The sequence below is a fragment of the Elephas maximus genome, chromosome 2 (assembly GCF_024166365.1).
Source record: "Elephas maximus indicus isolate mEleMax1 chromosome 2, mEleMax1 primary haplotype, whole genome shotgun sequence".
In the NCBI taxonomy this organism is placed as follows: Eukaryota; Metazoa; Chordata; class Mammalia; order Proboscidea; family Elephantidae; genus Elephas; species Elephas maximus.
This window is the reverse complement of record NC_064820.1, coordinates 97,313,808-97,341,413: the sequence shown is the minus strand read 5'-3', so window position 1 is coordinate 97,341,413 and position 27,606 is coordinate 97,313,808. Positions and strand designations below refer to the sequence as shown.

Below are 27,606 nucleotides of genomic sequence, written 5' to 3'. Positions count from 1 at the left end.
GCATAGCACACCATATGATTGTCTGACTCAAAATGGCCAATACCAGTCCATTTCAGCTCACTAATGCCTAGGATATTGATGTTTATGCATTCCATTTTATTTTTGACAACTTCCAATTTTCCTAGATTCATACTTCATACATTCCACGTTCCAATTATTAATGGATGTGTGCAGGTGTTTCTTCTCATTTTGAATCGTGCCACATCAGCAAATGAGCCACCAGCCTTTCCGTTAACAACCAAGTGTTAAACCACTGTACCACAAGGGCTCCTGTGATACATACACAGGGGTCCACTATTCTATTTTCCCTTCTTTGGTAATTAAATGATAACTACTGTTGTGAACTGAATTGTGTCCCCCAAAAATTCATGTGTCAACTTGACTAGGCCATGACTCCCAGGATTGTATGGTTGTCTTCCATTCTGTGATCTGATGTAATTTTCCTGTGTGCTGTAAATCCTAATCTCTGCCTATGATTAATGAGGCCAAATTAGGTTATGTTAAAGAATATTAGGGTGGGATGCAAAACCCTTACTCAGGTCACAACCCTGATCTGATGTAAGGGGAGTTTCTCTGGTGCATGGCCTGCATCACCTTTTAAAAGGAGAAAAAAGCTAGCAGGATGATGGGGACCTCATGCCACCAAGAAAGAAGTGCTAGGAGTGGAGTGCAGTGGAATTCTTATGCTGAGAAGCTCCTAGACCAGGAGAAGATTGATGACAAGGACCTTCCCCAGGGCCAACAAAGTAAACCTTCCCCTGGAGCTGACACCCTGAATTTGTACTTTTAGCCTCCTAAACTGTGAAGGAATAAATTTCTGTTTATTAAAGCCATCCATTGTGGTATTTTTGTCACAGCGACACTAGGTAACTAAGATAACTACCATTAAAAAATATTTGTTAATTCAGCTTTCCCCCCTCCCACCAGAGGTCTGATTCAAGAATGGGGTCCTGGAACAAGAGTGGTATCCAGCAATATGAATAGAAATTTCAATAGAAATTTCAATAGGAGGTTGTTCATAGGTAACACTTTGAAAAATATTGGTCTACAGGATGTAACCTGTAATATCATATGATTCAGACATAGACAGTAAATACTAAAAATTTTTTTTCTACTATATATATTTAAAGTACTTGTTTAATTGTCTTTAAAATCATGATGCAAGCAAATGTTTAGGCCAGTAATATGAAGAGGTATAACATCATGTAATCATCATCAAACCGTCATCACTGAATTTTTTGCTAGAAACAACAGTTTCCAGTACTGTTTCCTCTTTTGAGTCAGGAATCTACCAAAATCTTCATATCTGCAGAGAAGTGATAATACAGGTGAACAAGGAGAACAGCTTTTGAAATCTATTTTACTAGAAAAAAAATAATAATAACAGTATTCTGAGCCATGAACAGGCTTTCTCTATTGAAACAGAAAATTAAAGCTAAACAATTATACATCCAATTAATTTTTAATTTTGTTTCATGCTTGGGTAATGATCTGTGATATCAGATTATATCAATATCACTTAGATCTAAAGAAGTCTACTCGCATAACATACGGCAGACACTTAAAAACACCATCCAAGTTGAAATAATACTCAAATTTTCACAAAGATCTTCTTAAATCATAAATTTATAAATATAAAATATAATCCAAATATTACCAAAAAACCAAACCTAACCCCCATTGCTATCAAGTTGATTCTGGCTCACAGCAACCCTAAGGACAGAGTAGAACTGCCTCATAGGGTATCCAAGGAGTGGCTGATGAATTCAAACTGCCAACCTTTTGGCTAGCAGCCAAGCTCTTAACCACTATTAGTTATAAAACTAAAACTAAAATGTCTAACTAAAGTTTCACGTACCACTATGAAATCTCATGACTTTCTAACTATTTGGCATGTCATTTTAAAAGATATGAAAATGGTGCTACAATAAGGTAGAGAGAAAATAACAAGTAGAATAACAAAATATGGGGAGGCAACATGAAAATGTGGTTAGACTAAATATCGTACAAAATTATTCATCTGTTCAATATAGATCCTATTTGGAATTCAAATGACTGTTCAGCATGGATCATTAAGGCACTAAAATGCGTATAGGTTTATTTATTCTTTCATGATAATTTACTAAGCCTTGTTATTTGCCAGGCCATGGTGTACCTAGTTAGGGGGAAACAAATTACAAAATAATCATTATCTCCTCTTTCAGTACATCAAGTAGCAACCTATGTTATATTCTACATATTTTCATTATTTGTTTAAGATGTAATTATGTTTTTGTTTTAACCTTAATAGTACTTTATGTCAAATGAATCTCTAAACAACGTAAAAACATAACAGAACTCTGAGAGAAGTCTTTAAAGAACATCTAATGCCTTCAGAAATTTTGAGGGGATAAAAAGATTTTTTTTCAAAGTCACTGCAGCAACATGATGGAGAAAAAAATTTAAATTATCCATCTTTAAGCAGTCAAGCTCACTTTGGAGAATACAAGTGCTCCAAAATTCTAATGCTGAATCGAAAGCTCAAATTTTTATCATTGGCAACAAGTACTGTCAGTTGTTCTCTTCAAAGTCACTGGCTCACTTCCTTCATTTTCAAGAGAATGCCTGCCAAATACCCAAGTCTGAATAGCCAAAAGTTATCAGTCATTCTTTCAAATAAAAATTGTTTTCCATGAAAAGAGCAGCTGGTTCAGCTCACAATTCAAAAATTGCACACTTTCCTTGAAGACAACTATCACATTTTGATAATGCGCAGAAGTGCATTGTGTTTCCCATTTTGTGATGTTGTTGTTTTAAGTTGCCAGTGATTCAGTCATGGAGACCTTATATACAACAGAACAAAATGTTGCCCAGTCCAGTGCTGTCTTCAAGATCACTGGTATGTTCGAGTCCATTGTTATGGCTATTGTGTCAATCCAACTGATTGAGGGTTTCCCTCCTCTTCATTGACCAAACATGATGTCCTTTTCTAACCCGTCTCTCCTGATGGCATGTCCAAAGTAAGCGAACCAAAGTTTTGCCATCCTTGCTTCTAAGGAGTATTCTGGTTGTGTTTCTTCTGAGACTGATTCACTCATTCTTTTGGCAGTCCACAATGTATTCAACATTCTTCACCAACGCCACAAGTCAAATGCATCAATTCTTCTTCTGTTTTCCTTTTTCATTGTCCAGCTTTCACATGCACATGAGGCAACTGAAAGATCATGGCTTGGATCAGGCACACCTTAGTCATCAAAGCGGTATCTTTGCTTTTTAACACTTTAAAGAGGTCTTTTGCAGCAGATCTGCCCACTGCAATACATAATTTCATAACTTGACTGATGCTTCTATGGGCACTGATTGTGAATCCAATTAAAATGAAATCACAGACAACTTAAATTTTTTCTCCATTTTACCCTGATTTTGTTTATTGGTCCAGTTTTGAGGATTTTTGTTTTCTTCATGTTTAGGTGTAACCCCTACTGAAGACTGCAGTAATATTTGACCTTTATCGGTGAGTGCTTCAAGTTGTCTTCACTTTTGGCAAGCAAGGTTCTGTCATTTGTATATCACAGGCTGTCAATAAGTCGTCCTCCAGTTTTGATGCTGTGTTCTTCTTCATGAGCACAGCATCAAAATAAGTATGATGTAGGATACAATCCTGCAGCACCCTTTTTCCAATTTTAAACCACTCAGTATCCCCTTGTTCTGTCTGAACGACAGCCTCTTGGTCTATGCACAGGTTCTGCATGAGCACAATTACGTGTTCTGACATTCCCACTCTTCATAATGTTATCTGTAATTTGTTATGATCCACACAGTCAAATACCTTAACATATGAAAAACATAGGTAAACATCTTTCTGGTATTTTCTGCTTTCAGCCAAGATCCATCTGACATCAACAATGATATCCTTTGTTCTAGGTATTCTTCTGAATCGGGGCTCAAACTTTTTGCAGTTTCCTGTCAATGTACAGCTGCAGTAGCTTTTGAATTATTGTCAGCAAAATTTTGCTAGGATGTGATATTAATGTGATACAGAATCTCAAAAACACAGGAACTCAAGGGTCAAGATTTTATAAAATTAATGTTTTTTTACTGATTCAACAAAGACACTTTTAAGTGATACCTACATTTTTTTAAACAGTGGGTAGGTGGGGTAAATAACACGATGACAACTAATTCCACTTGGTGCCCCTGCCTTAATTTGTGCTAAGGTGTTAACAGTTTTACCCACCATTGGCTTTTTCAGTCCAAATGTCAATAAAGTGAAAAAAGCAAATAACATCTTAGTATTTTTATGAAATTAGGTTTGACCCTGAAGACCTTCTGAAAGATCTCAGGAACTTCCAGGAGCACTTGGACTACATGTGAGAACCACTTCAGTAAGAAAAAAGCAATCATTAAATATTGATGACGATGAAATTGATGATGGTAATTATTTCCTCTTACTCCTCTCTTCACATCACACCAAGAAAAGCAGAGGTTCTTAACATTTCTATTTTTAACATTTTCAGAAACAAAAATTCTGTAATCTTCCTTCCATGAAATTCTAAAGTTCAATCTTTCAGACAACTTTTCCTATATCAACCATCTAAATGTTTCTCTTTCAAATATAGATACATTCTATTTATTTCCCATGTAGGTTTGGAGACTAAACAATCAAGTTTTCTTTTTCTTTCCAGCTAGTCCAACCTGTACAGGTGTTGTGGCCTACATAGGGAAGATCTCTCTTATACAATTAAAGGTTTGACTGGCCCTGCCCAAGGTCAAAAATGTCCAGGAAGAGGAAAAGATACTTACCTCAGTAGAGGTAAATCAACACCAACCATAACCTATTGATGGAACTTGTGAGACAAACCAGTTTTGAAGATCTTACTATCATCCAGAAACCCAGAGAAACACTCAGAAGCTACTCCTCAATTTCAGCAATTTTTGTTGTTGTTGTTGTTATGTATCTTTTTGTTTTCTTCAGTTTATCTGTTTATGCAGTCTAACTAAATCTAAACATAACTAATATTTGAACTGCCATAAGCTTCTTCAGATCTTGATACAAAATATAATCACCATAAGTTCAACAAATATTTACCGAGTACCTACGCTGCTCAATTTTACATGCTAAATATAGAATAATGAACAATAGGCTTTATTATGCTTGCAGCTCCTTCATTTTTGCAGTGGAGAAGGGATAGAGAGTAAATAGTTTAGATTTATAAATGATAAAGTTTAGAAGAGTGAGCCATGCTACAAAAAAACTAAAACTAATGAAGGGATGTAGAGTGACCAATAGAGATAAGGGAGTGTTACACATCTCCACTGAGGAAATGTCTTTGGAGCTGAGACTTGAATGACTAAATGTGAAGGCCTGGAACAACATGTTCCAAACAGAAAACACCGCAAATGGAGATGCCCTGGGCTCAGAACCAAAACAAGGTAAATGTGACTGAAATATACTGACCAAAGGAGATGATTATACAAGAAGAGGTCAGAGCCATAGGCAAGGGCCATATTATGAACAGAACTGAAGTCATGTTAAGGGAAGCTGATTTTTTTTACATGGTACCATATGGTTTTTACAGAGCCCTGGTGGCACAGTGGTTAAGGGTTCAGCTGCTAACCACACAAGCCGGCAGTTCAAATCCATCAGCCACTCCTTAGAAACCCTATGGGGCAATTCTGTTCTGTCCTACAGGGTCGCTATGAGTCACAATTGACTTTACAGCAATGGGTTTGGTTTGGTTTTATATGGTTCTTATAATCTGATGAAAGCCCATCTATCTTTTCAAAAATACAGGTGATGATATTAAAGATACAGAGGGAAAGACAACAGGCTAAGAGTCACAAGACATGAGTTCAAATCCCAGTTCTTTCCATTGGTTATCAGCCATAGCTCTTAACCACTGTAGCACCAGGGTTCCCATTGTATCTTAGAAGGAAAAGAAACGGGGAAATTAATACTTACTAAGTTTTTTTTAAGGCCTAGTAAATGTCAAGCTTTGAACCAGGCAGTTGATCCTGCTCATTTAACTCCACTTTGGTAAGCTATTTTCTGAGGCCTCCTAAGCCTCAGTTTCTAACCCTATAAATTGGAAAGAGTAATAATTAATACCTGTTATACCTATATTAGGAGCTCTGGTGGCACAGCAGTTAAAGTGCTCAGCTGCTAAGCAAAATGTCGGCGGTTCAAACTGACCAGCCGCTCCCCGGGAATGGCAGCCTGTTTCCATAAAGATTTACAGCCTTAGAAACCCTATGGGCAAGTTCTACTTGGTCCTACAGGGTCACTATGAGTCGTGATCGACTCGCTAGCAACAGGTTTTTCTGGGGGGCGATGGGTTTAGTTTGGTTTTTGGTTTTGTACCTATATTAGAGATTATCAGAGAAAGCTGCATAAAACTTAATATGTTAGGGTTCGCTGCTGACTGAATTTCTATTTAAAAGCATTGTCGTTATAAGTAAATATATTTCTTTAAGTTGCAGATTTGTATGACATTTGTCTTTGCTAGTGTTTTTTTTTTTTTAGTGTAGGACATTCTATTCCTGGTGTGGAAGAGACAAGCATTTCTAAATCTTTGAGTGTCACCAAACCAAATAACTAAGACAACTAATCCAACACTCCAGAGAGCCAGTCCCTCTAATCTGAGCTACAAGGAGACCTATAATCTAGATATTTTCCAGCTCTACCCATGTATGTTTTTCTTAATCATTTCAATTTACATATATGCCCTTTTAAACTTATTAGAATTAGCTTGCCAAGGGAAAGCCTCTCTTGCTTTTGACATCCTTTCATAGACATCGAGCCATTACTGTCACACACAGCACCTGTGAAGTAGTTTCACGAGCTCTCATATTACTGAACAGGAAACCAAGATGATTACGAATCTTTGAAAACTTGGAAAGAACTGATAAGGAAGTAAACCAGCCTAATGAATTAAACTGTCCAAGAAGGTTGATAAGAAAGACATTTATCGCCAACAAGGAGGAATGTAAGTACCTACTTAACATGCTTTTCAAATGTGGAAAAAAAAATTTTTTTTAAAACAAGTATTTTAAAAAAATTTCAATTATAATTATTCATACAAGCTTTCAATATATATTATTTCATTTACTGATATACTACCCAAAACAGTAGCTGAAAGATAAAATTACACATATTGTATAATTGTGGGTTCCATGAAATACATTAACTTTAAAGCTAATTGCTAAAGTTTAATCTGTGAAATTGTTATTACTTCTATCAGCTCATTAAGCTTCTGATTCAAACTATGAACTCGTAAGAGCAACAATCTTATCATTTATATTTGCAACCACTGTCTGTAGCATAGTGCAGGACTTAGAGTAGACGTTCAAGCAATCTTACCAAATGAAAGAGAGTACACTTCCCAAAATACCCATCTATCCAACTCTCAAAATTCTCCATGCTCACTTCTTACCTCTGGTATACAAGTTCCTGTGAAACCAAACAAGCCATTGGCATTGTCACTTTTTTGTATTATTAATCTTGCTGTAGTATTTTCTTCAGAAATGCGAGCTCCTCCATACACAGAGACTAGTTTAAGATTGAATAATTCTTCTCCTTCCTCTTCATTGTCATCTCTTGCAGAAACAATGAATGATTTGTTAGTTTCTCCTTGTCTGAACTCCATATATCCAGAAATGGGGTGTAAATCGCTCTTTGCAGGCATGGTATAAAGTTCATAAATTTCTTCAAGGGTCAGTTTCCGCTCAAAAGACCTCACATCCTGCATCAAACCTGTAAATCTGTCATTGCCATTCATCCCTGCCCCGATTCTCAGAATCCCAGCACCTGAAAATAGAAAAAAAAAAAAAATAGACAGGTGTAAATGCTGCGATAGCCACAATTCGCCTATCCTAAATTACAAATATGAGTTAGAAAGTAAAATGATTTCATTGAAAGGTATTATTAAATATGTAAAACTGGTATAAAATCAAAGGCTACCTTCGGTTATGATAAACGCATCGGTAATTAATGGGATCATAATATTTTAAACTAAACCAAAAAACCAAACCAAACCCATTGCCGTCGAGTCAATTTCGACTCATACAACCCTACAGGACAGGGTAAAACTGCCCCATAGGGTTTCCAAGGAGTGCCCGGTGGATTTGAACTGCTGACCTTTTGGTTAGCAGCCGTAACTCTTAACCACTACACCACTAGGGTTTCCATTTTAAACTGAAGGTGTTAGTAACTACCTTCAATTTAAATGACATCCATAATGGAAAATTTTAACAGTCTGTCAAATCACATTTCTGGCAGAAAAATAAACATGTACACAGACACATACACATAGGTAAGCATAAAAAAAAAAAATTATGTGTGTATGTATAAATGCACATTTGGATAATAATTTATTCCACAGCACTTTCTAATTTACTTATATATACAAAAATGAAATGATTCAATTTAGTCATCATTTTAAAACTTCATTCTTTCTGAATATCAAGGCTTGAACTGTTAGAAACTCATTTTGGGTCAAATAAAGTTGTCAGAAGTCAGCAAAAAGGTTTCTGTGAAACAAATATACCTCTTTATCCAAAAAACTGATGGAATGGAGGTAGAAACAGAAGTATTCCTTGCCAGAAGCAACTTTATAGGCAAGTCTTAGGGACTTTTTTCTTATAACAATATGCAGTCTATGTCACTAAACCTTAATAACAACCCTTTTTAGGAATTCACCAGTTCTTATGTCTTTACTTGCTCCCTTGCAACAATTCAATTATAATATTTATATACGAAGAGAACTTGGTAGTAATTTTGCAAAAAAGTACAAGTAATACTTCTCATCAATAGCTGCAGTGATTTTACAGGTCACTACTTGTTAGGGTAGTCACAAGTAACCTGCATATTATTATCACTATGGCTCCCATATCTAGTACAGTGGCTGTGGACTGACTACCAGTCTACACGGCAAACCAAAACCACTCCTTCACTGGAGCTCCTGATTAGGTGGGAAATCTTATGTTGATGTCTCTCCTAAATAATTATTTGTCAGCTAAATAATATAACTTCCCCCTAGATTCTCTCAAAACCACATACACAGGGCTCACCAGCTGGAAGACTATCTACAGTCACGTATAGATAAATGATCCTATCTCCTTTAGCTTTGTTTCTACGGTTTACTAGAAGCAACACTGACCTAAAAGTCAAAGGTTTATATTCAAGTCTATCACTTGCTATGTGATGTTGGTCAACTTATTTACTAACTCTGAACTCCATTTCCTTAGCTATGAAATATTTAAAATACAGGACTATTGTAAAGTCCAAATCAGGCAATATATGGAAAATGCCTTATAAATGTAAAACACTACACAAATTTGAGGCATTTTAATCCTTTGCATCTATGAGTAATTCTCTGGAACAAACATGATCCTTATTTCTCTAATTTTAGAGAGACAAATGTTCCTCCTCTGTAATTCTTTTCTTTCTTCCTACAATTGATCTGTTCATGCATCTCTCTCCAGAGGCTATTCTAGGTCCCTGAAGAGCACAGACTTAGCCTGATTCATTCCTGCAACACGCACCACAGAATTTATTATGGTCTTCGTAGACACCCAGTTTTGTTTAAGGAAATTAAACCAGTACACAAACGGAGTTTTTAAAAAGTTGTTAGCTTTTTAAAAAAATTTCAACTGGTGCCCTAGATGAGAAGAAGACACTCACCATCCATAATGGCTTCTCCTTTCAAACTCTTAATTCCTTTGGGCATTGCATTTCCATCAAGGTAGAATTCAAGTATGCCATCATCCAAGATAATCAGAAGGTGAAGCCAAACATTTTCTTCTAAATATTTCATGGCTGTTGTCTTGGCAATATATGTAACATTGGAACCCAAGGTTTTGTAATGAAGGGCAAGTGTTACATGGGATTCATTTGTTTGGATTTTTACCCCATAGTAGATGCTTCCCTGACCATCATCCTTTGCGATAATAAATCCATTGGTATTGGCATTAGGCATTACCCAGGCTGAAAATGTAAAGTTGGCAATTGTGTTGTTCCTGGAGGGATGGTATTTGGGATTAACAATCCCAAACGCACCCTCTAGTCCACTGAAGTACAAAGCATCTGTTCCACTATGGTGGCGCCGCATGTGAGGTTGTAAATGCACAGTGCTGGGAAAAATTCCAACCAGTAAAAAATCTATCAGTGGAGGCAACCCAGCCACGAACTCACTGGATAGTATTTCCCAGCCTACTCGTACATCACCAAAGGCACCTTGTTGCCTCAAAATAGTGAAGTTAGTAATGTAAGACATATCATCTTCTGAGAGGACATCTTCGGCCACTTCCCTCTCTAAACACTCTGGATCCAAGATGAAAACTCCAAAGGGGTCATCATTGAATGGAATCATTACTGTCACCTGGAGGTTGGTTTCTGCTAGTTGGCCCCCAGGACCTGGGGACCCACCTGTAATAAAAGAATTTATAATAAATGAGAAATCAGAATTTGAATTATTTCCTAGCATAAGGTAAAGCCACCACCACCCATCTGTCAGCTTGTCAGGCCTGCATGTAGCTATGGTCCTAGAAGTGTTGCCACTAGTACTACAAATACCAGCAGGGTCACACATGGTGGACAGGTTTCAGGGGACCATTCAGGCTAAGACGGATTAGGAAGAAGGGACTGGCAATTTACTTCTTAAAATCAGCCAGTGAAAACCCTATGGATCACATCAGAATATTATCTGATGTAGTGCTAGAAGATCAGCCCCCTAGGTTGGAAGGCACTACAGAATGGCTGCAACAATGGAGTCAAATGGGCTAGGGACCATGAAGACAGCAAGGACCAGGCAACGTTTCGTTCTGTTGTACGTGGGGTGGCTATGAGTCAGACCTTACTCAAAATCAACTAAAACAACAACATAAGGTGAAGAAAAAGGAATGTGTTTAGAAGACAAAGTTCTAGTTAAATAATTTACTAACTGATCACTGAAGACTGTGTCACTATACGGTTTTTTTAAGAGAAAGACCTTGCAATCTGCTCCTGCAGCGTTTACAGCCATGAAAATCCTGTGGGGCAGTTCTACTTTGTCATGTGGGCTCACCATGAATTGAAATCGACCTGACACCACCTAGCAACAACAATGGCTTTTTACCATGTTCTCTGGGGCATAATACCAAATAACACACTTCGCTGTAATTTTAGTAATAGTCATGATTTGAAAATTTGTTTAAATTATAGCACAAAGACCAAATATAATATAAATTTATATTTCCTATTTTCTACTAATGTTTTGTTGTCAGAGACACTGCATTAGGTGTTGAAAAGTCTACATACAAGTTTCAGTTTCACAAAACTAAAGCAAGCTAAGATTATAAAATGAACATCTATCGAAATACATCTATCAAGATATTTTAACATGTAAATCAGACAATCAAGACATACTCAGTTTTTCATCCACTGCATTTTCCATACAGCTCTATTTAATTAAAAATATAAAAATCTGGTGGTAAAATAAAAGAAATGGAAAAAACACATCACCTGATATGTTTACAAGTTTTAGAATGTAAAATTCATTGAATTCAGGAATTTTATCTGGAAAAGCATGGAGAATTACTGGTTTTGCTCCTTCCCCACCCATGAAGTTAACAGTTCCTGAAGTTTCATAGAACTCTTGTCCAGGCTGCAAAGCAGAATCATTCTGAAACAGCTGCCAAGCCACAGAAACACTGCCAAAGTGTCCTCGATGCCTCAAAATCCTACATAAAAAATTGAAGGAAATTATTTTTATGAAAAAGTTTTAAGTAGTGAATCTAACTCTACTGTGAGTTTTCTGTGTTATCTCAGAAGTATACATTTTCTATTATCCTTAATATAAACCAACAAGCCAGAACTACTAAGCAACCATGAAGATTCTCCTAGAAAGGGAAGAATAAGGTAGAACTTCATATAATAAAGAAAAGCAATCTTAAAAGTTATGTTCTTCAAAACCGAAACAGAAAAACAAATTCTAAGCTCAATCAAAAAATATTTCAATGAGAATTAGTAAATGTTCTTCAAAAGCAAAATACAGGGTAAGGGTGGTCACATATCATTTGAGAGAAGAGTTCCTAAAGACCTTGAATAATTCGAGTCTCTCGGTCCTGACAAAGAATGGAAATTTGAAGTGAGATGGTTAGGGAAAATAATTTCTGCTTACTAGCTGAAGTGTTAGGATTTTTCGACAAGTCGCAACAACATAAGGTGTACAGTTTATTTAGACAGCCAGTTTTGAAATTATTCAATTCTTGACTAATTTTTTTTAATTTTGAAAGATTCAAAATATTTCAATTTTTTATGTAAAGGTTTAACTTTGTTTTATCCAATTCTAAATTTGTCTTATCCATATATGCTTACCAAAATGCATTAGTCTTCCCTTCTTCTACTGCTTTGTCTATGGGCTCAAGAGAAAAAACACCATTTGGATCATCATTTGCTTCAATTATCACTGTAGCTATTCCATATTGATACACTACTGTATCACCTATATTGAAAGAAAAAAAAATGTCAAAAAGGTAGCTAACCTACTGTTACATTTATATTTTTAATTAAGAAGTAGTTTATAATTAAGTTCAATTTTCAGCAAGAATTTCCTTACTGAAAGTCACACCCCAAAATCCACTGCTGCTAAGTCGATTCCAACTCATAGCAACCCTACAGGACAGAGTAGAACTGCCCCATAGAGTTTCCAAGGAGTGCCCGGCAGATTCGAACTGCTGACCTCTTGGGTAGCAGCCGTAGCACTTAACCACAATGCCACCAGGGTTTCCTGAAAGTCACACAACAAATGTAAAATATTGCTCTATTTCTTCAAAGACTATATATAGATGTACACACACACACACACACGTACACATATACACATATATAAAGATACCTAAATAAGTTCCTATTTCTGTCTTTTGAGAAAATATTTAATTGTAAAGAAACTACATTATTGAAAAACATGTAAGACACTTTTCTTCACAATAGGATGATTGCTTCTATAGCTTATTCAGAAATGAAAAACAAAATTTCTAATTTCAAATTTTTAAAGTAGTTTCTTTTATGTCACAAAAATAATGAAAGGATTATCCCATGACATAAAAATATTCTTATACCTATCGACTGGACTCATTGGTTCAGATTTTCATTTCAGATCTTTGTCTTTAGGGGACAGAATTTGATCTGGTCATAGGAAGAACTAAGAAATCTCCATGGTATTGAACTTGATTCCTCTCTACTCCAATTCTTTCCACAGCATGTTAGCACCATCACTGCCTACACATAAGATCTCTGCTTATCACCTCCCTGAGGTTGATGCAGCTTTGTTTTTGCTCCAGCTGTTCCCCGTGCAAGCAAAAGTCCTTCGCAGCTTAACTCCTGTGGCTAATTCTTTGTCACTACTCGAGACCCAGCTCATGCAACACTTCTTCCAAGAATTTTGAAGGTTAAGCTAAGGGCTTCTCTGCTGTGTTCCCACAACACTGCACTATGTGAATCTGTCCTAACCATTATCACATTACAATCATCTACACACACACACATATACAGATATACCATTTGACTGTAAACTCCTTTGACAAATTCTGTACATTCAATTCCATGTGCTAGAAGAGTACAACAAAAACCCATGGCCATCGAGTCAATTCCAATTCATAGCGACCCTACAGGACAGAGGAGAACTGCCCCATAGGGTTTCCAAGCAGTGGCTGGTAAATTCAAACTGTTGACCTTTTTGTTAGTAATAGAGCTCTTAAACACTGTGCCACCAGGACTCCACCCTAGAAGAGTCGATGTTCACTAACTGGTACATATAAGTCCCTGGGTGGTGCAAAGGGTTAAGGCACTTAGCAGCTAACCAAAAGGCTGTCAGTTCAAGTTCACCCAGAGGTATCCTAGAAGAAAAGCCTGGCATTCTACTTCAAGAAATCAGCCAGTGAAAACCCTATGGCCAAACAGGAACAATTACTTTAAAGCAAAGGTGAAAATGTAAGGGGGCAGAGAAACTAGATTAATGGAAACAATGAGAATGCTTCTGCATTGTGAAGAATGTAAACGATGTCACTGAACAACTTGTGTAGAAATTGTTGAATGTGAACCTAAACTTCTGTATAAACCTTAACCAAAAACACATAAAATCCTATTAAAAAAAAAAACTCTAGGGGGCACAGTTCTACTGACACACATGGGATCACTATGAATTGGAATTTTTTTTTTTTTTTCCAATGGCAGCTGATTTTTATAAATAACTTACGATGTTAGCTGAACTCATGCAAATAAAACTTTCAAAAGTAGATGAGGGGGAAAAAAAAATCTAGACCTTTTTACATGGTGTTAGTCGTAAATCCTAACCCCTATACCTGTGAATGTAATCCCATTTGGAAATAGTTTTCTTTGTTATGTTAACGAGGCCATATCAGTATAGGGTATATCTTAAACCAATCACTTCTGAGACATAAAAGAGCAGATTAAACCAAAGAACAGAAGGTGAAAAGATACAAGACCTTCCCCCAGAGCCAACAGAAAGAAAGCCTTCCCCTAGAGCCAGTGCTCTGAATTTGGACTTCTAGCCTTCAAAAATGTGAGAATATAAATTTCTGTTTGTAAAAACAAAAAAATTAGATGAGAATAACTCCTAAAACTAAAATTACTAGAAATAAGAATTATACAGTCATAGCATTAAAAATAATTTATATAAATATACAACTCTACAAACCCTCACTTCATAATTAGCCAAAGAAAAGGAAAAATAAGACATACAAAGTAGACAGTATATCAGACAATACAGACTAATATAACAAATTATCATATCATATAACCTATCAAAAACAAAGAAAAATAATAAAATCCATTTTTGACAGAGTTTTACTATTACGTACATATCACTAGTGATACTAAAAATTCATTCTGTTTTTCTACAGAGCAAACTGACAATTTTTAACATGTGGTATAAAAATGGTCACATCCTTTGATATAATAACTCAATCACAGGATAAATACTCTGAGCAATAATTATCAAGAAAAACACCCACTCCTAGCACTAGGACATGTTTGAAGAACATATAGAAAAGAAGAAGAGGAAGAACTGAGAAAGTATGAGTAAAAGCACAAAATCTAGAGATTTTTATCAGCTAACTCTTTTTTTTTTTTAACTCTTCATAGCTAAAATCACTAGATTCTCAGGTGCTATCATTTCTAGAAAAATATTGTAGACAAATGCTGGGGCAGTACAGATACACACACACACCTCAGGCCAGTCACCAGTCATCCATTCATTCTCTCTTCCTCTCTCTCTCTCTCACAGCATATATATTTCTCCAACAATACATTTTAAAAAATAAACAAGCTAAACCTCTTCTTGCAGAGTCCTTTTCCATTTCCCTTACAAGTGGTTCAGGGTGTTTTGATGTGCTATCTTAACCCTAGTAACATTAACATTTCGTTCCTGAGGATAGTTTAATGACATTTTGATTAAAAAAAAAAAATTGGGATTCAAAAATTTCACCATTATTACACCAAATTAATAAATTTCATCAAGAACTTATCTCTAAATTGTTTTAAGGCCATGTCAGTCTGTCATCAACTGTCTATACTTCATAATAAAACTTTCTAATTTTTTTCCACTTTTATTTCACTAAAACTATTTTTATCTGCAAAAATGTCTTTCACATAAATTTGACAACAATGATTTGATTCATCAAATAATTTTGGTCTAAATAAGATTTGGCTAATTATGTTTGTGCAGTTGTGAACTTTCTTTTGGGGCAATTATTCTACAAAGTCGATTCCTTCCTCACAAGATGATAATTTTTATTTTTAACTTTTTTGGTATTCTTAGATTAAAAAAAATAAGCCACGTGAAAAATAAGAGATGGAGAAAGACAAAAGGAGAAAGAGAGGAAAAGGGTAGGGAGAGTGATAAAGACACAGCAAAAACAGAAATTAGATCTTTTTCTTTTTCTTTTCCTCATCCTCTTCCTGAATATTTCACTGCAAAACCCATCAGTCGGGACACAAGGGAGGCATTTACCCCGGGTTTGGAGGTGGGGACACTAAGGCAGCCCACTTCAAGGAGTTAGAGCTCAGGCAAGGTAAGGACGCAACTCCATAGGAGACAAGCTTGGTGTTGGGTGCAAGGTAAGGACGCACCTCCATGGGACAGAAGCTTGGTGTTGGGTGCTGAAGCCTGAGCGGGGTGAAGAGAGCATCCACATGGGGCAGGGGGCTTGGCCCATAGCAGGAAAATAGAACCCAAATGAAGTAAAAAACGCATCGTCATTGTGTGGGAGGGTAACAGAAGCCATAGGAAAGTGGTTACGTTAAAGGGGGAATTAATTAAATAAGTAAATATATTAAAGATAACGGGAGCTGGTTTTCTCACTATCGGAGAAGAAAAGTGACAACTATGGAAAGGGAGAAAACTAGAATGCATCCTGTGATTTATGAATAAAACCAGAAACCAAACCCATTCCCATCATAGGAAATGGAAATATCATTGTGAACTAATGGTCTTCTATATAATTAGGATCTTAGTCATCTAGTGCTGCTGTAAGAGAAATACCACAACTGGATAGCTTTAACAAAGAGAAGTTTATTTTCTCACAGTCTAATAGGCTAGAAATCCAAATTCAGGCTGTCGGCTCCAGGGAAAGGCTTTCTCTCTCTGTTGGCCTTCTCATCAATCGAACCCTGGACTAGGAGCTTCTCCTAGCAAGGACCCCGGGTCCAAAGGGGATGTGCTCTGCTTCCGACACTGCTTTCTTGGTGGTATGAGGTCCTTTCATCTCTTGTAAGATGAAAGGCGGTACAGGCCACAACCCAAGGAAACTCCCTATACGTGAGATCAGGGACGTGACCTGAGCAAGGGTGTTATGTCCCATCCTAATCCTCTTTAAGCACAGGCAGAGATTATGATTTATAACACAGAAGAAAATCACAAAATGGAGGACAACCACACAATACTGGGAACCATGGCTTAACCAAGTTGACACATACGTTAGGGGGACACACTTCAATCCACGACAATTAGATAAAGAATTAAGATGTAAGAGTGTGTATGTGTGTGTGTACACATACATAAATTTACTATCTTTGCACACTGAGGAGCAAAACCTCAATTGCAATAAACCTACGTAATTTTTTTTAATGTCTAGATCCTAGTTTCTAAACACCACTCTTCACTATTCAGAACTAACACTGGAGAAATGACTGATTTCAGGATTGTGACAGAGCAAGTGCAAGAGAACCTGAAAATACTCAAAGAATGATAAATACACATCAACAAGGCAAAGAAGCCGTCTTGAACAGGCTACCACTGGCCAAATTTCGGAGAATTTGAGCATCAAAATCGGTAGCGATTATAACAAAATAATCCACCGCATTAAATAGAAATCATGAGTGCATACTGAGAACTACCTAACGGAAAATTGAAATTTTCCAAGCACTGCCCCACAAAATATATATTAATTGCTAAGGAAAGAGTTTTACGGTGGAAAAGACTGGAAGACTGGTGGTCACCACCTTAATGGTGGTCAGAGTGAGTATCACAGTAAAGGGATAAATCAAAATCGTATGCCAACTGATGGAACATATGTGAACACAGCATCATTTCTGTGAAATTCCTGGCAAGGATGCATAACGTGAATCTTCTAATCATGAGGAAACATGAGAGAAACCCCAAACAGGGGACATTCTACAAAATAACTAGCCTGTAATCTATTTTTTTTTTAATCTACTATATTGAGAAAATATTCCAGACTGAAGAGATTAAAGAGACATGACAATTAAATGCAGTGCATGATTTGGGGCTGGATCATTTTGCTAGAAAGCGTATTATTGGGACAACTGAAGAATTTGGATGGGGTCTGAGGATTACATGGTAATAACTGTTTAATGTTAATTTCTTGATTTTTAGAAATGTCATATTGTGGTTTCTAGAAGGGAAAACACACCAATATATTCGGGGGGGTGATGGTACATTATGTCTGCAACTAACTCTCAAGAGATTCAGGGAAAAAAAAGTTTTTTTGTATTCTTAAAAGAATAAAATAAACATCAAGAGAAACCGTAGCCCTTCCAGTTTACTAGAGGTGAGATCAAAGCATTCTCAAGGTCCATACAGTGGAGTCAAAATATCCTGTTCCACTTATAAGATAGAAGAGAAACAAGAGCCTAACTTCCCTTTGTAGATTGTGATTAATTTTGGCTACAGTTCCAGAGAATTAGCAAGCAGCCAGTTGTGGTCACCCACCTACAGAACACAGCTTCACAGCCAGTGTCCCCAGCACCCTGCTATGAGGGGAAGACGTTACAAGAAACTGATCCCTTAAGCTCCTGAGTGACTAGGGAAGGCCTTGTGCACCTATAGTCCCAAGGCTCATTGCTTTTAGCTATGTTTCCTCTTCCTTATATAATTTCCTACTTGTGACACATTGTGAAAAAGGTTAAAAAATATTGTCAGTGAGTTTCAGGTACATGAAGCTTCAACACCCCATCCCTCAAGAAAAACACAAAAATAATAAGAATAATCTTGCTCTTGCCCAGGCACAGATAACAGTAAGTACTACTTGGCACCACCTCTGTACAGGAGTGCTTACTGTCATCTCAATAGAACACTGAAACAACAGACTTGCCTTAAAACAATTTATTTACCTGTTGAATTAAAGAGGATTATGTAAAAGGGCTCATCTGTTTCTGGGATATCATCTTCATTGACAAATACAGATATGCTCTGCTCTCGTCTTCCAATCTCAAACACAAGAGTTTCTACTTTTTCAACAGGAACAAAATCTCCCTCTCTTGCGGTTGCTTTCCCATCCATGGTGGCATATTGGACAGCGCAGGCAACATCAACAGATCCATTTCTAAGAATGGTAAAGTTAGCAGTCCTACCTTCCTGAATCCTCACTACACGAGGTTCTGAAATATCCATAAGGAAAAGAAGGAACAAGTGAGCTTTTTTATTTCATCGACGTATTTTCAGACCATTTATTTCTTTAATTTGCATTTCCCTCTGTCCTTTGCCCCAAGAAATGCTCATCACTGAGTCTTTGCATGAAAAAGCTCCATCCCCAGCTCCTCCAGGCAGCTTCCTTTGATTATTCCAACAGTTAGTGGCCTTCCTTTTTCCTTAATTCGTAAAGAATCAATCCAGTCTTAAACACCCCATTTGGCTGTTAATGACACACTTTTTTAAATCCTTATTTCCAAATTTAGACTTAAAGTTCATTAAGAACAGGCCCAGATATCTTATATTTAATTTTTCCACAGCAGTTAGCAGAAGGCTGAGTACAGGACCAGCTCATTAATTATATGTTAACTGAAGGTTAATGATAATGAATCAATAAAATTTAAGAGGTTTAAAAAAGATTTTTGCAATGGTAAAGTTGACCTATATATAGCTTACAAAAAAAGTTTAAGAATTAGACGCCAATTAAATCTCATAAATAAAACTAAAAAAAATGCCTCAAGTGGCAAGACAGTTCTAAAAATAGCATTAAAGTGAAAAAACAGGGAAACCATAATTGAGATGCCCACTAAATATTAATTATTACAGCATGTGGCCAGTCATTAAGTATAATACTCAGGCCTTGAACCAGCTGGACTGTATGGAGGAGATCGTGTGGAAGACTTTTTTTCTGCACAAAGAAAAAAAAAATCATTTAAAGCAAGAAAATAAAGCCTAACAATATAGTACTTATTTTCTTTTTCCTTCAGATATTCAAAAATATTTTTTTAAATTCAAATAAATTGAAAAAGAATCACTTGAACAAATCATGAAATCATATTTAAACAAGAATCAATTGCACTGTAACTAAAATGTTAAGTTAAAAACCTTGATAATTTTAACTTAACATATATATACTGTAGGAAAGATGCAAACTCATTCCAATAAGACAGCAATACCACCTGCAAAATAAATGGGGTCATCATTTCTTCTAATCCTCAGAGTTGCAGTTGTTTTATTTCCTATTTTAGCTCCCCCAGTGGCATTAAGTAGGGTAATGGTAAATTCTTCCATTTCCTCCGGAATCTTTTAGAAAATATGTTACACAGGTTAAAGTCAGGTGATTGTACATATAATTATATATATCTATTTTTCATCTTTTTAAAGGGCTCTATTAATTGTACTAATGTGCATTTCTATTTCTGAGGCAGAGTCACTCTAGAATATTCAATTAGGATTCAGACCAAAAAAAAATTTTTTTTAATGTGTATTTATCCAAACAGCCATTTTATTGTTACTAAATATAATATTTAATGAAAACAGAGATATTTTTGCCTTCTATAAACTAAAAATAGAAATCCGACAAGCTCCTGTTATTTCTATTAGAAATTGGAAAATTTGTTTACAAGAAAAAATGGAACAGAAAAACAACTTCTTGATACTCACTTAGAACATAATTCATTACAATAACTAAAGCTCAGCTAGCTCTCGAAGGCCTCTTAAACACCTTACTGAATTGTCACTCAGGTGGGTCACAAAGACCTCACTCCTGTTTCATAAAAGAGATGCCCCACAGCTCTGGGCGTAATTGTATCCCTAGGTGGTCACTGTCTCTCTTTCACTTCATCCACGTGAGCTGGTCTTTTCCTCATTCTAAAACAGAAAAGGGCTGGGATTTTTTCTCTTGAGGAACAAACATGAGGGAAAGAGGCAGGCCACCACAGCTGTGCCTTTGCCTCTCAGAAAGGTTCACTCCCCACTGTTGCTAAATTCTCTAACAACAGTATTTTCTTTCTTTTTATTATCGATAAGAAGAAACACCATGCTGGATCCATGATCCATCTGGCCCAGTGTCCTGATTCTGGGACTGCACAATACGACAGCTGTGTGAAATCTTGATAGATGGTGACCTTGTCTTCACAGGGCCTATCTACCAGCCCAGGGATTAACCCTTCCCACAGCCATGAATCCCTGATACTTGACACATAAAGTGTCACTAACCTCTATTACTTTTAAGAGCTAAAAATGCCTTCGGAGGAACTAAAACTTATAGTCAGATATGATTATATCTGAGCTCTTATCACATACTTGCATAACAAAATTATCATGAGGATTTTAATTATTTAATAAAAAAAATTATTATGCAATGAGAACAACTAAAGCAGAGTATTATATACGCGATATTTACCTCATCTGGTAGGGAAAAAATGGTGATATTTTTTGAAAATTCCTGATCTCCAAAGAAAACAGTCCCTTGGACAGGAATTACATCTTGTGTAAAGTCTGGACTAACCACCCACGATACACTAACATCGCCAAAGTTGCCTCGATTTCTTATTACATCATAAACAGCTGTGAAATACAAAAGTATATGACATGTATGAGTATATATCAATTTTAAAATGATGAGTAAAGAGATTGTTGAAATTAACAAAACTAAGACTTTTTTTAATAAAGGTCAATTATTTGCTTAGCACGGTCTCTAAGGTACATTTAAAAATGTATTAGCTTTCACCAAAAATACAATAAAATATTATTATTTAAAATTGTATTAGCCTAGTCCTCCCTCTGCAGACCTACATCTCATCAAATAAACAGAGTCAAACTTTTCTATCACAGTTCGAGATTTTAAAAGCCATTCACCATATGAAACAGATTGATGATGAAATTAGATGCACCTCTCACAAAGTCCAAGAGGGCAGCAGTTTGAATCTGCCAGGCGCTCCTTGGAAACTCTATGGGGCAGTTCTCCTCTGTCCTATAAGACCGCTATCAGTCAGAATTGACTCGGTGGCAATAGGTTCACTGGTATCACAAACTCCTGGAAACCCTGGTGGCATAGCAGTTAAGTGCTACAGTTGCTAACCAAAAGATTGGCAGTTCAAATCTACTAGGTGCTCCTTGGAAACTCTATGGGGCAGTTCCACTCTGACGTATAGGGTCCTATGAGTAGGAATCGACTCAATGGCAACAGGTTTGATTTTTTGGTATCACAAAGTCCTATAAGGATATTTGCTTTAGGCAAATGTAGAAAGCTTCACACTCAAAAGTTAGCCAGACACTGGTCTAGAAAGAAAATCTGTCTCATTTCTTGCCACTTTAATAGTTTTGTAGTAGTAACTTGGTTTTAAAGCTCCTCTATCTGACCTGGCTCATTCCTGAGTGTTTGAGTTCTTGTGCATATGGTGAACTGAAATCAAAATACAAGTGAAGCCTTCGGTATCATCACAATACTATGTAAGAAATAAAAACAGCAATGCAAAATGTGACTCAAAACAAAAAGACCAATTTCTGCACTACATGTAGTTTCTAAGCAGAATGGGCAACAGGTAATTGCTTGTTAATAAACAATAAACAAAAAATAATTTATTTCTTCTTCAATAAACATAATAGAATATAGAAAGCAGAATAAATTACCACTGTATGTATCGTCTCCTTTACTTTCATTTATCACAACAATTAGACGATCAGAAACAAATTCTATAACCCCATGAGGATCATCATTTTTCAGAACTGTTATGTTGACAACCGCAGCACTGCCCAACTTGCTTTCCCGTTCACCATGGCTGCTGAGGACCACCCAGTAGTGTTCATCCAACTAAATTGAGCATGTCAAATTAGAAAAAATATAGAGTTGAAATTTTTAAAGTAAAAGAAACTATGTATTCAAGAATATTAGTATACTCAATTTTTCAGAAACATACAATGCATTAAAAGACAAAAGAACTGATATTATTTCTAAAATCTTTTTAACATTCTCCCATCAATTCAGAAAGGTAATTGACATAAGCATACATTGTCCAAAAACAGAAAACATGATAATATTCTAAAATAGTAAGAAGACTGAACCTTTCTCTAATGGTCCAGTCGGTTAAACTAATGAGTAAATAAAATATATTAAATTTAAAAGCCACATATACATTGGTGTGTAAACATAATGGAACTATGCTTGGTTCCATTAATATAAATGAAATTTACTTCCTTTAAAAATAATTTTACAGCAAAACTTCTTCAAAACCATATCACTCAAAGTTCAGTCAACAGAAATTACATAAAATAAGGCTTAACAACTAACAAGTTAAAAGATGAAAACAGGATGGCACAGTGACAGCTTCAGATTGCTTGGTATTTCTGCATGTAAGACAAAAACGTGCCATTTAAATTTGAATGAGTCTTATTTTGTTTTCTGGCTTTTCTTCCCCCCCAACATAAGGACTCCTTGGTCCTTTCTTCCCCATTTCCGTCTGTGTCTCTTTGCCAGTGCACAAAATATTTATATTCATAATATGCTAGATAACATCAATCCTCAGCAAAAGCACAAGGTAAAAATAAAATCCCATACCTCTGGTATCCCATCCAATCTTGTTAGCAAGGTGATTACGATCTCCCTCTCCGCAGCTTTAAATTCTAGCACCCCCATGTTTCCATAGAACTCATTGCTATCTCTTGGCTCTACTCGGTACTGTAGAAACTGCTTCACGAGAGCCCCCCTGGATCGGATGATGTGAAGCTCTACAGATTCTCCTTCCTTAAAAGAAAACAAAATTCACAAACATTCGAATTCTTCTTGGTGCCGTTCTCGTGAAGTTGTGAGCACAGGATGGAATGAGTTTTTTTCATACTTACGTTTATAACATAGGGTCCTCTGGAAGCAGGAGAAAATTCAAAAACTCCTCCAGGGTCATCATTTTCCAAAATAATTAGATCCCGGCTAGTATATCCAGATTTCAGCACTTGATTTTCTACATTGACCCTGGAGAAGTCAGAGGGGAAAAAGGTACCAGCTGCCTATGGTTTTTCTCTTGAACTTTCCAGGCTTCTAAGGCACAGTTTCTAACATTTACAAATAATGGGAAAGGAAGTTACTAGGATTTAAAATCTTAAATTGAATGTAAGTGTATTAAAATCACTTAAAATTAGAAGTTTTACTCACAGGAGTTACGAGAGAACTTCTATTTGAGTTTATTCTCTTTTTTATTTGACTGAAACCACACACTGCATACTGACATCAAGAATACAGTAACCAAAGGCCATAAATGTAGTATATTTTATTTTTATGAAGTATCAAATTTGTTTCCACAGTGTTAGAAAATTTTAATTTTTAACGTGAAGTTAGCAAACATACTTAAACAAAATAGCATTTAATTTTACATTCACTTGAATTTCTTTAAAAAGCTTATCATATAAGATGATACTACCTTTATGTAGACACTGTATAATCACTTAGCAAGCCAAACTAAATGAAAATAAAAAATGTGATAAAACTATGATTCGATTTTAGAAATACACTGTGTCCTTTAAGAGGCTTTACATTCACCTCAATTTTAACCTCATGCACTTTTTTTCTTTTAGAATAAATGAAAATGTAGGTCATATGAGAAAATTGAATGGAACAGGATGAATCTGAAACGTGCAGCATGTTATAACAATTCCTATACATACCTCAAAAGAACATATTAAAATAAGATTTTTTTTATTTCTGATTTTTATGTTCCGTGTATAATTAGAATGATCAAAGCGACTTATATTGCAAGGCTCTGAGGGTTTAAAAGCCAGCAGGCTCTTTGAGAATTCCCAATCCTGCAAGCTGCTCTAAACCTTTCCAAATGTCACTTCCTATTGAGCCAAAGAGTACTTATGATCAGACCTCAAAATCACAATGAAACCACAATTAATATGTAGAAAGCACAGCTTGCTTCCTATGTAATAGAGAATCTGAATTAACATCCTTCTAGCTTTTGCAAATCTGACAATCAGTACTTAGCATGCTAGTTGCCACAGAAGAGATAAACCAAATTATAGAACTGTTATTTGTCATATTTCAGTGAACTCATATGATTTTCATAGCAAATATGCCCATATCTCATTGATATTGGTATTTTCTTTAATTAAAATTTCCTATGTCAGTGGTTTATGTCCTATGTCCACATAAGCTAGAAGGCAAGAAAAATGGATCAGAGTATAAAATATAACAGTCCATTCAGAGCTATTAAATTTATTTATTTTTAGACCTTCTTGAAAAATGCCACGCTATGTAAAAAGACAAATTTTGAAAAGATCTGTATACAACTGGGAAAATGTAGGCAAGAAAATGCTTAGATGCACTCAGAAAACCAATGGGAGAGATGAGACTGCTACTTGATAATTTTCTGTTAGACAAACTACAGGATTCATAAAAGATCTTGTGTAAGAATTTCAAAAGCAAAGCAATCACTGTTCTCTAGCTTATGTGTAAACTATAAAGGAAGTTAGAAGTTTAAGTTCTTCAAAACATATAGTTACATGCTTTGTACTGTATAAAATTTACAAAAATACAGCTATAATAATTCTCAAATTTTTTATGAAATATCCCAAACACATTCGTAATTTAAAACTCCTAGGACAAAAAAATAAGTCCACATATGTTCTACTGTCATTAGAATATGAAACTACACACAAGGCAGGCACAGGCAGATGGACAAGCAAAATTACTCAAGGACAGTGGATCATGCAGAAAGGCAGCCTTGTCGAAAACAATCACTTGCAAAGCAAAACGCTGAATACAGGCGTTATTTTGTACACTTACCCAAAATACACCACAAATCTTTCGGTTTCTACCCTGTCAACACAGAAAGAAGTGTGGGAGGGGGAAAAAAGGAGACAGGGGCACCATTTGCCAAAATCTCACTAATACTGCTAGAAGCTTAGAATGGCAGGTTTCAAATAAAGCTGAAGAAAGAAAGAAAGCCCTTCTTTTTTTCCCAAGAGCAGCAATGTTCACTTTATGGGAACTCTGCACACTGGTACTTTGCTATTGACAACTGCTAGCAAAAGGTTCAGCAGTTCCCACTTATGGAAGATGACCCCATGGCCAGCCCGCATGTCAAGACTCATTCAAGACATTCCTTTCCAGGCCTCCTCCAAGGCGCTTGTGCCTGCCAAGCTCTGTACATACTCACAAACCACAGCAGCTGAGCAAATTTCATTCAGCCCTATTTATAATTAGTCGTTTTAATTAGGTTTTAAAATAAAAACCTCAGTCCTCAAATCTAAAGCCGGTTGTTCCTCGAGTTAGAAAAAATAAAACTTTGTACACAGAGAAATACATAGCTTTCATCGTATGCCTGGGAATATACTCCAGAAGTGATAAAATATCACTATGTGCTTTATTAATGACACATATTAAACACAATTTTATATCAAGATATCTAAATACTTTTCTAAATCCCCAGTTTATTTCATTTTCAAACAGCCTTGAAAACATAAAAATGTAGTGCCTTTGCACTTCATTTTCAAAGTCAAATATACATTTACAAACATGGAGTTATATATCACATACATTAACTGAACTAAACTGGCTTTATGAAATTGTTTCTAATTTGGGGGAAACTGAACAATCAAAAATTTTTAACTAGAATGGTATTGAAAGTATCAGAAATTGCTTAGAATCAGGACAACCTTCATCTATATTCAGTTGAAAAATACAGAAACTGAATTTGCCATTAAGAGAAAATTATAAACTATATCACAATAAAGCATTAATTATTTTGTTACAATACTGATTGTAACTGATTCTCAACTTACTATCATTTATCCATCATTTCACTTTAGTTTTATTAAAAATTAACAAAACTGAGATCATTTTGATAAAACAGCCTGCTATTTCAAATCACAGATCTTATTCTCATATTTTATTTAACTAAATATATCTTAGAAATGCTCAAGTGTAATTTGCTCATTCTTGCTCACACACAACTGAGATAATACAAGCATACTCTAGTTACTAACTGAATTAGGACATTTTATTAAACTCGTACGAGCTAACTTCCTCTGTTTTAAATGAGAGGGGCTATTAATTTCTGAAACCCTTTATCCCATGTTTTAGAGTTACCGGTATACTGTTTTTACCCAAAGGAGGAAAAAAGGTTAAGAAATAGAATACATGAAAATAGTATTTAATTAATTTCAAATGTTTACATGATGGGGTTCAAAAAGAACTGTCTTGAAAGCATGTGGCTATAAAGAATAAAAAAAAAAAACATAAATTTTCAGAGGAATTTAAATCATTCTTTAAACATTTAGTTCAGAGCAGAAACTCTCAGCTGAGCTTATAAATTTTATGGATTACTACACTTTCCGATTATAATCACTCTTCATTTTTCATTTTTTTCCAAAGATTTAATGAGTGCTCAGACCTAATTTAAAGAAAAATGGACATAAGTGAAAAAACAATAATTTCTAGTTTGTATTTCACCAATTTTTTTCCATCATATGAATTATCTTTCCTTAGGATTTAATCTAAAATATATATTAAAACCATAAATTATTTGGGCTTATTTTTCTTAATTTGTGTTGTTTTGTTTTGGGTTTTTAGTTTGGTGCTTTTTTTTTAACTTTTTATGTAAGGAAAAAAGTCAACATAATGTGGTTCTCAAAGCAAATAAAATTAACAGTGGACATTAAATAATTTGTTTCCTGCATTCTAAATCCTTCTTCCACATAAAAATCAAAAAAAAAAAAAAAAGCTCATCACTTTTTTAAAGTTGTGTCCCTCTCTCGTTTGAGTAGTAAAAAAAAGGTTGGACTAAAACCTGAAATGTGTTCAGACAAAATATCTACGAAGAAACCAAGAGTCTGATAATAAACTACTGACAGGAACAGGAGTTATACAATATAATTATTACTACTTCAGTCCTGATTAACAGTACAAAATAGCATTCAT

At 35.5% G+C, this 27,606-nt stretch overlaps 1 protein-coding gene across 1 annotated transcript in view; it reads right to left on the bottom strand.

Annotated features, from left to right (window-relative positions):
* Positions 1 to 27,606, bottom strand: part of ADGRV1 (adhesion G protein-coupled receptor V1) — a 677,468-nt gene that overhangs the window by 566,917 nt on the left and 82,945 nt on the right. The window contains exons 12-21 of the mRNA XM_049867518.1: positions 23,532 to 23,658; positions 23,248 to 23,433; positions 22,323 to 22,503; positions 21,094 to 21,257; positions 19,868 to 19,991; positions 18,611 to 18,877; positions 12,335 to 12,461; positions 11,480 to 11,697; positions 9,662 to 10,405; positions 7,413 to 7,786 (exon numbers count right to left, since the gene is read on the bottom strand). Coding sequence (XP_049723475.1) covers positions 7,413 to 7,786; positions 9,662 to 10,405; positions 11,480 to 11,697; positions 12,335 to 12,461; positions 18,611 to 18,877; positions 19,868 to 19,991; positions 21,094 to 21,257; positions 22,323 to 22,503; positions 23,248 to 23,433; positions 23,532 to 23,658 — 2,512 coding nt within the window. The remainder of the gene's footprint in view (positions 1 to 7,412; positions 7,787 to 9,661; positions 10,406 to 11,479; positions 11,698 to 12,334; positions 12,462 to 18,610; positions 18,878 to 19,867; positions 19,992 to 21,093; positions 21,258 to 22,322; positions 22,504 to 23,247; positions 23,434 to 23,531; positions 23,659 to 27,606) is intronic.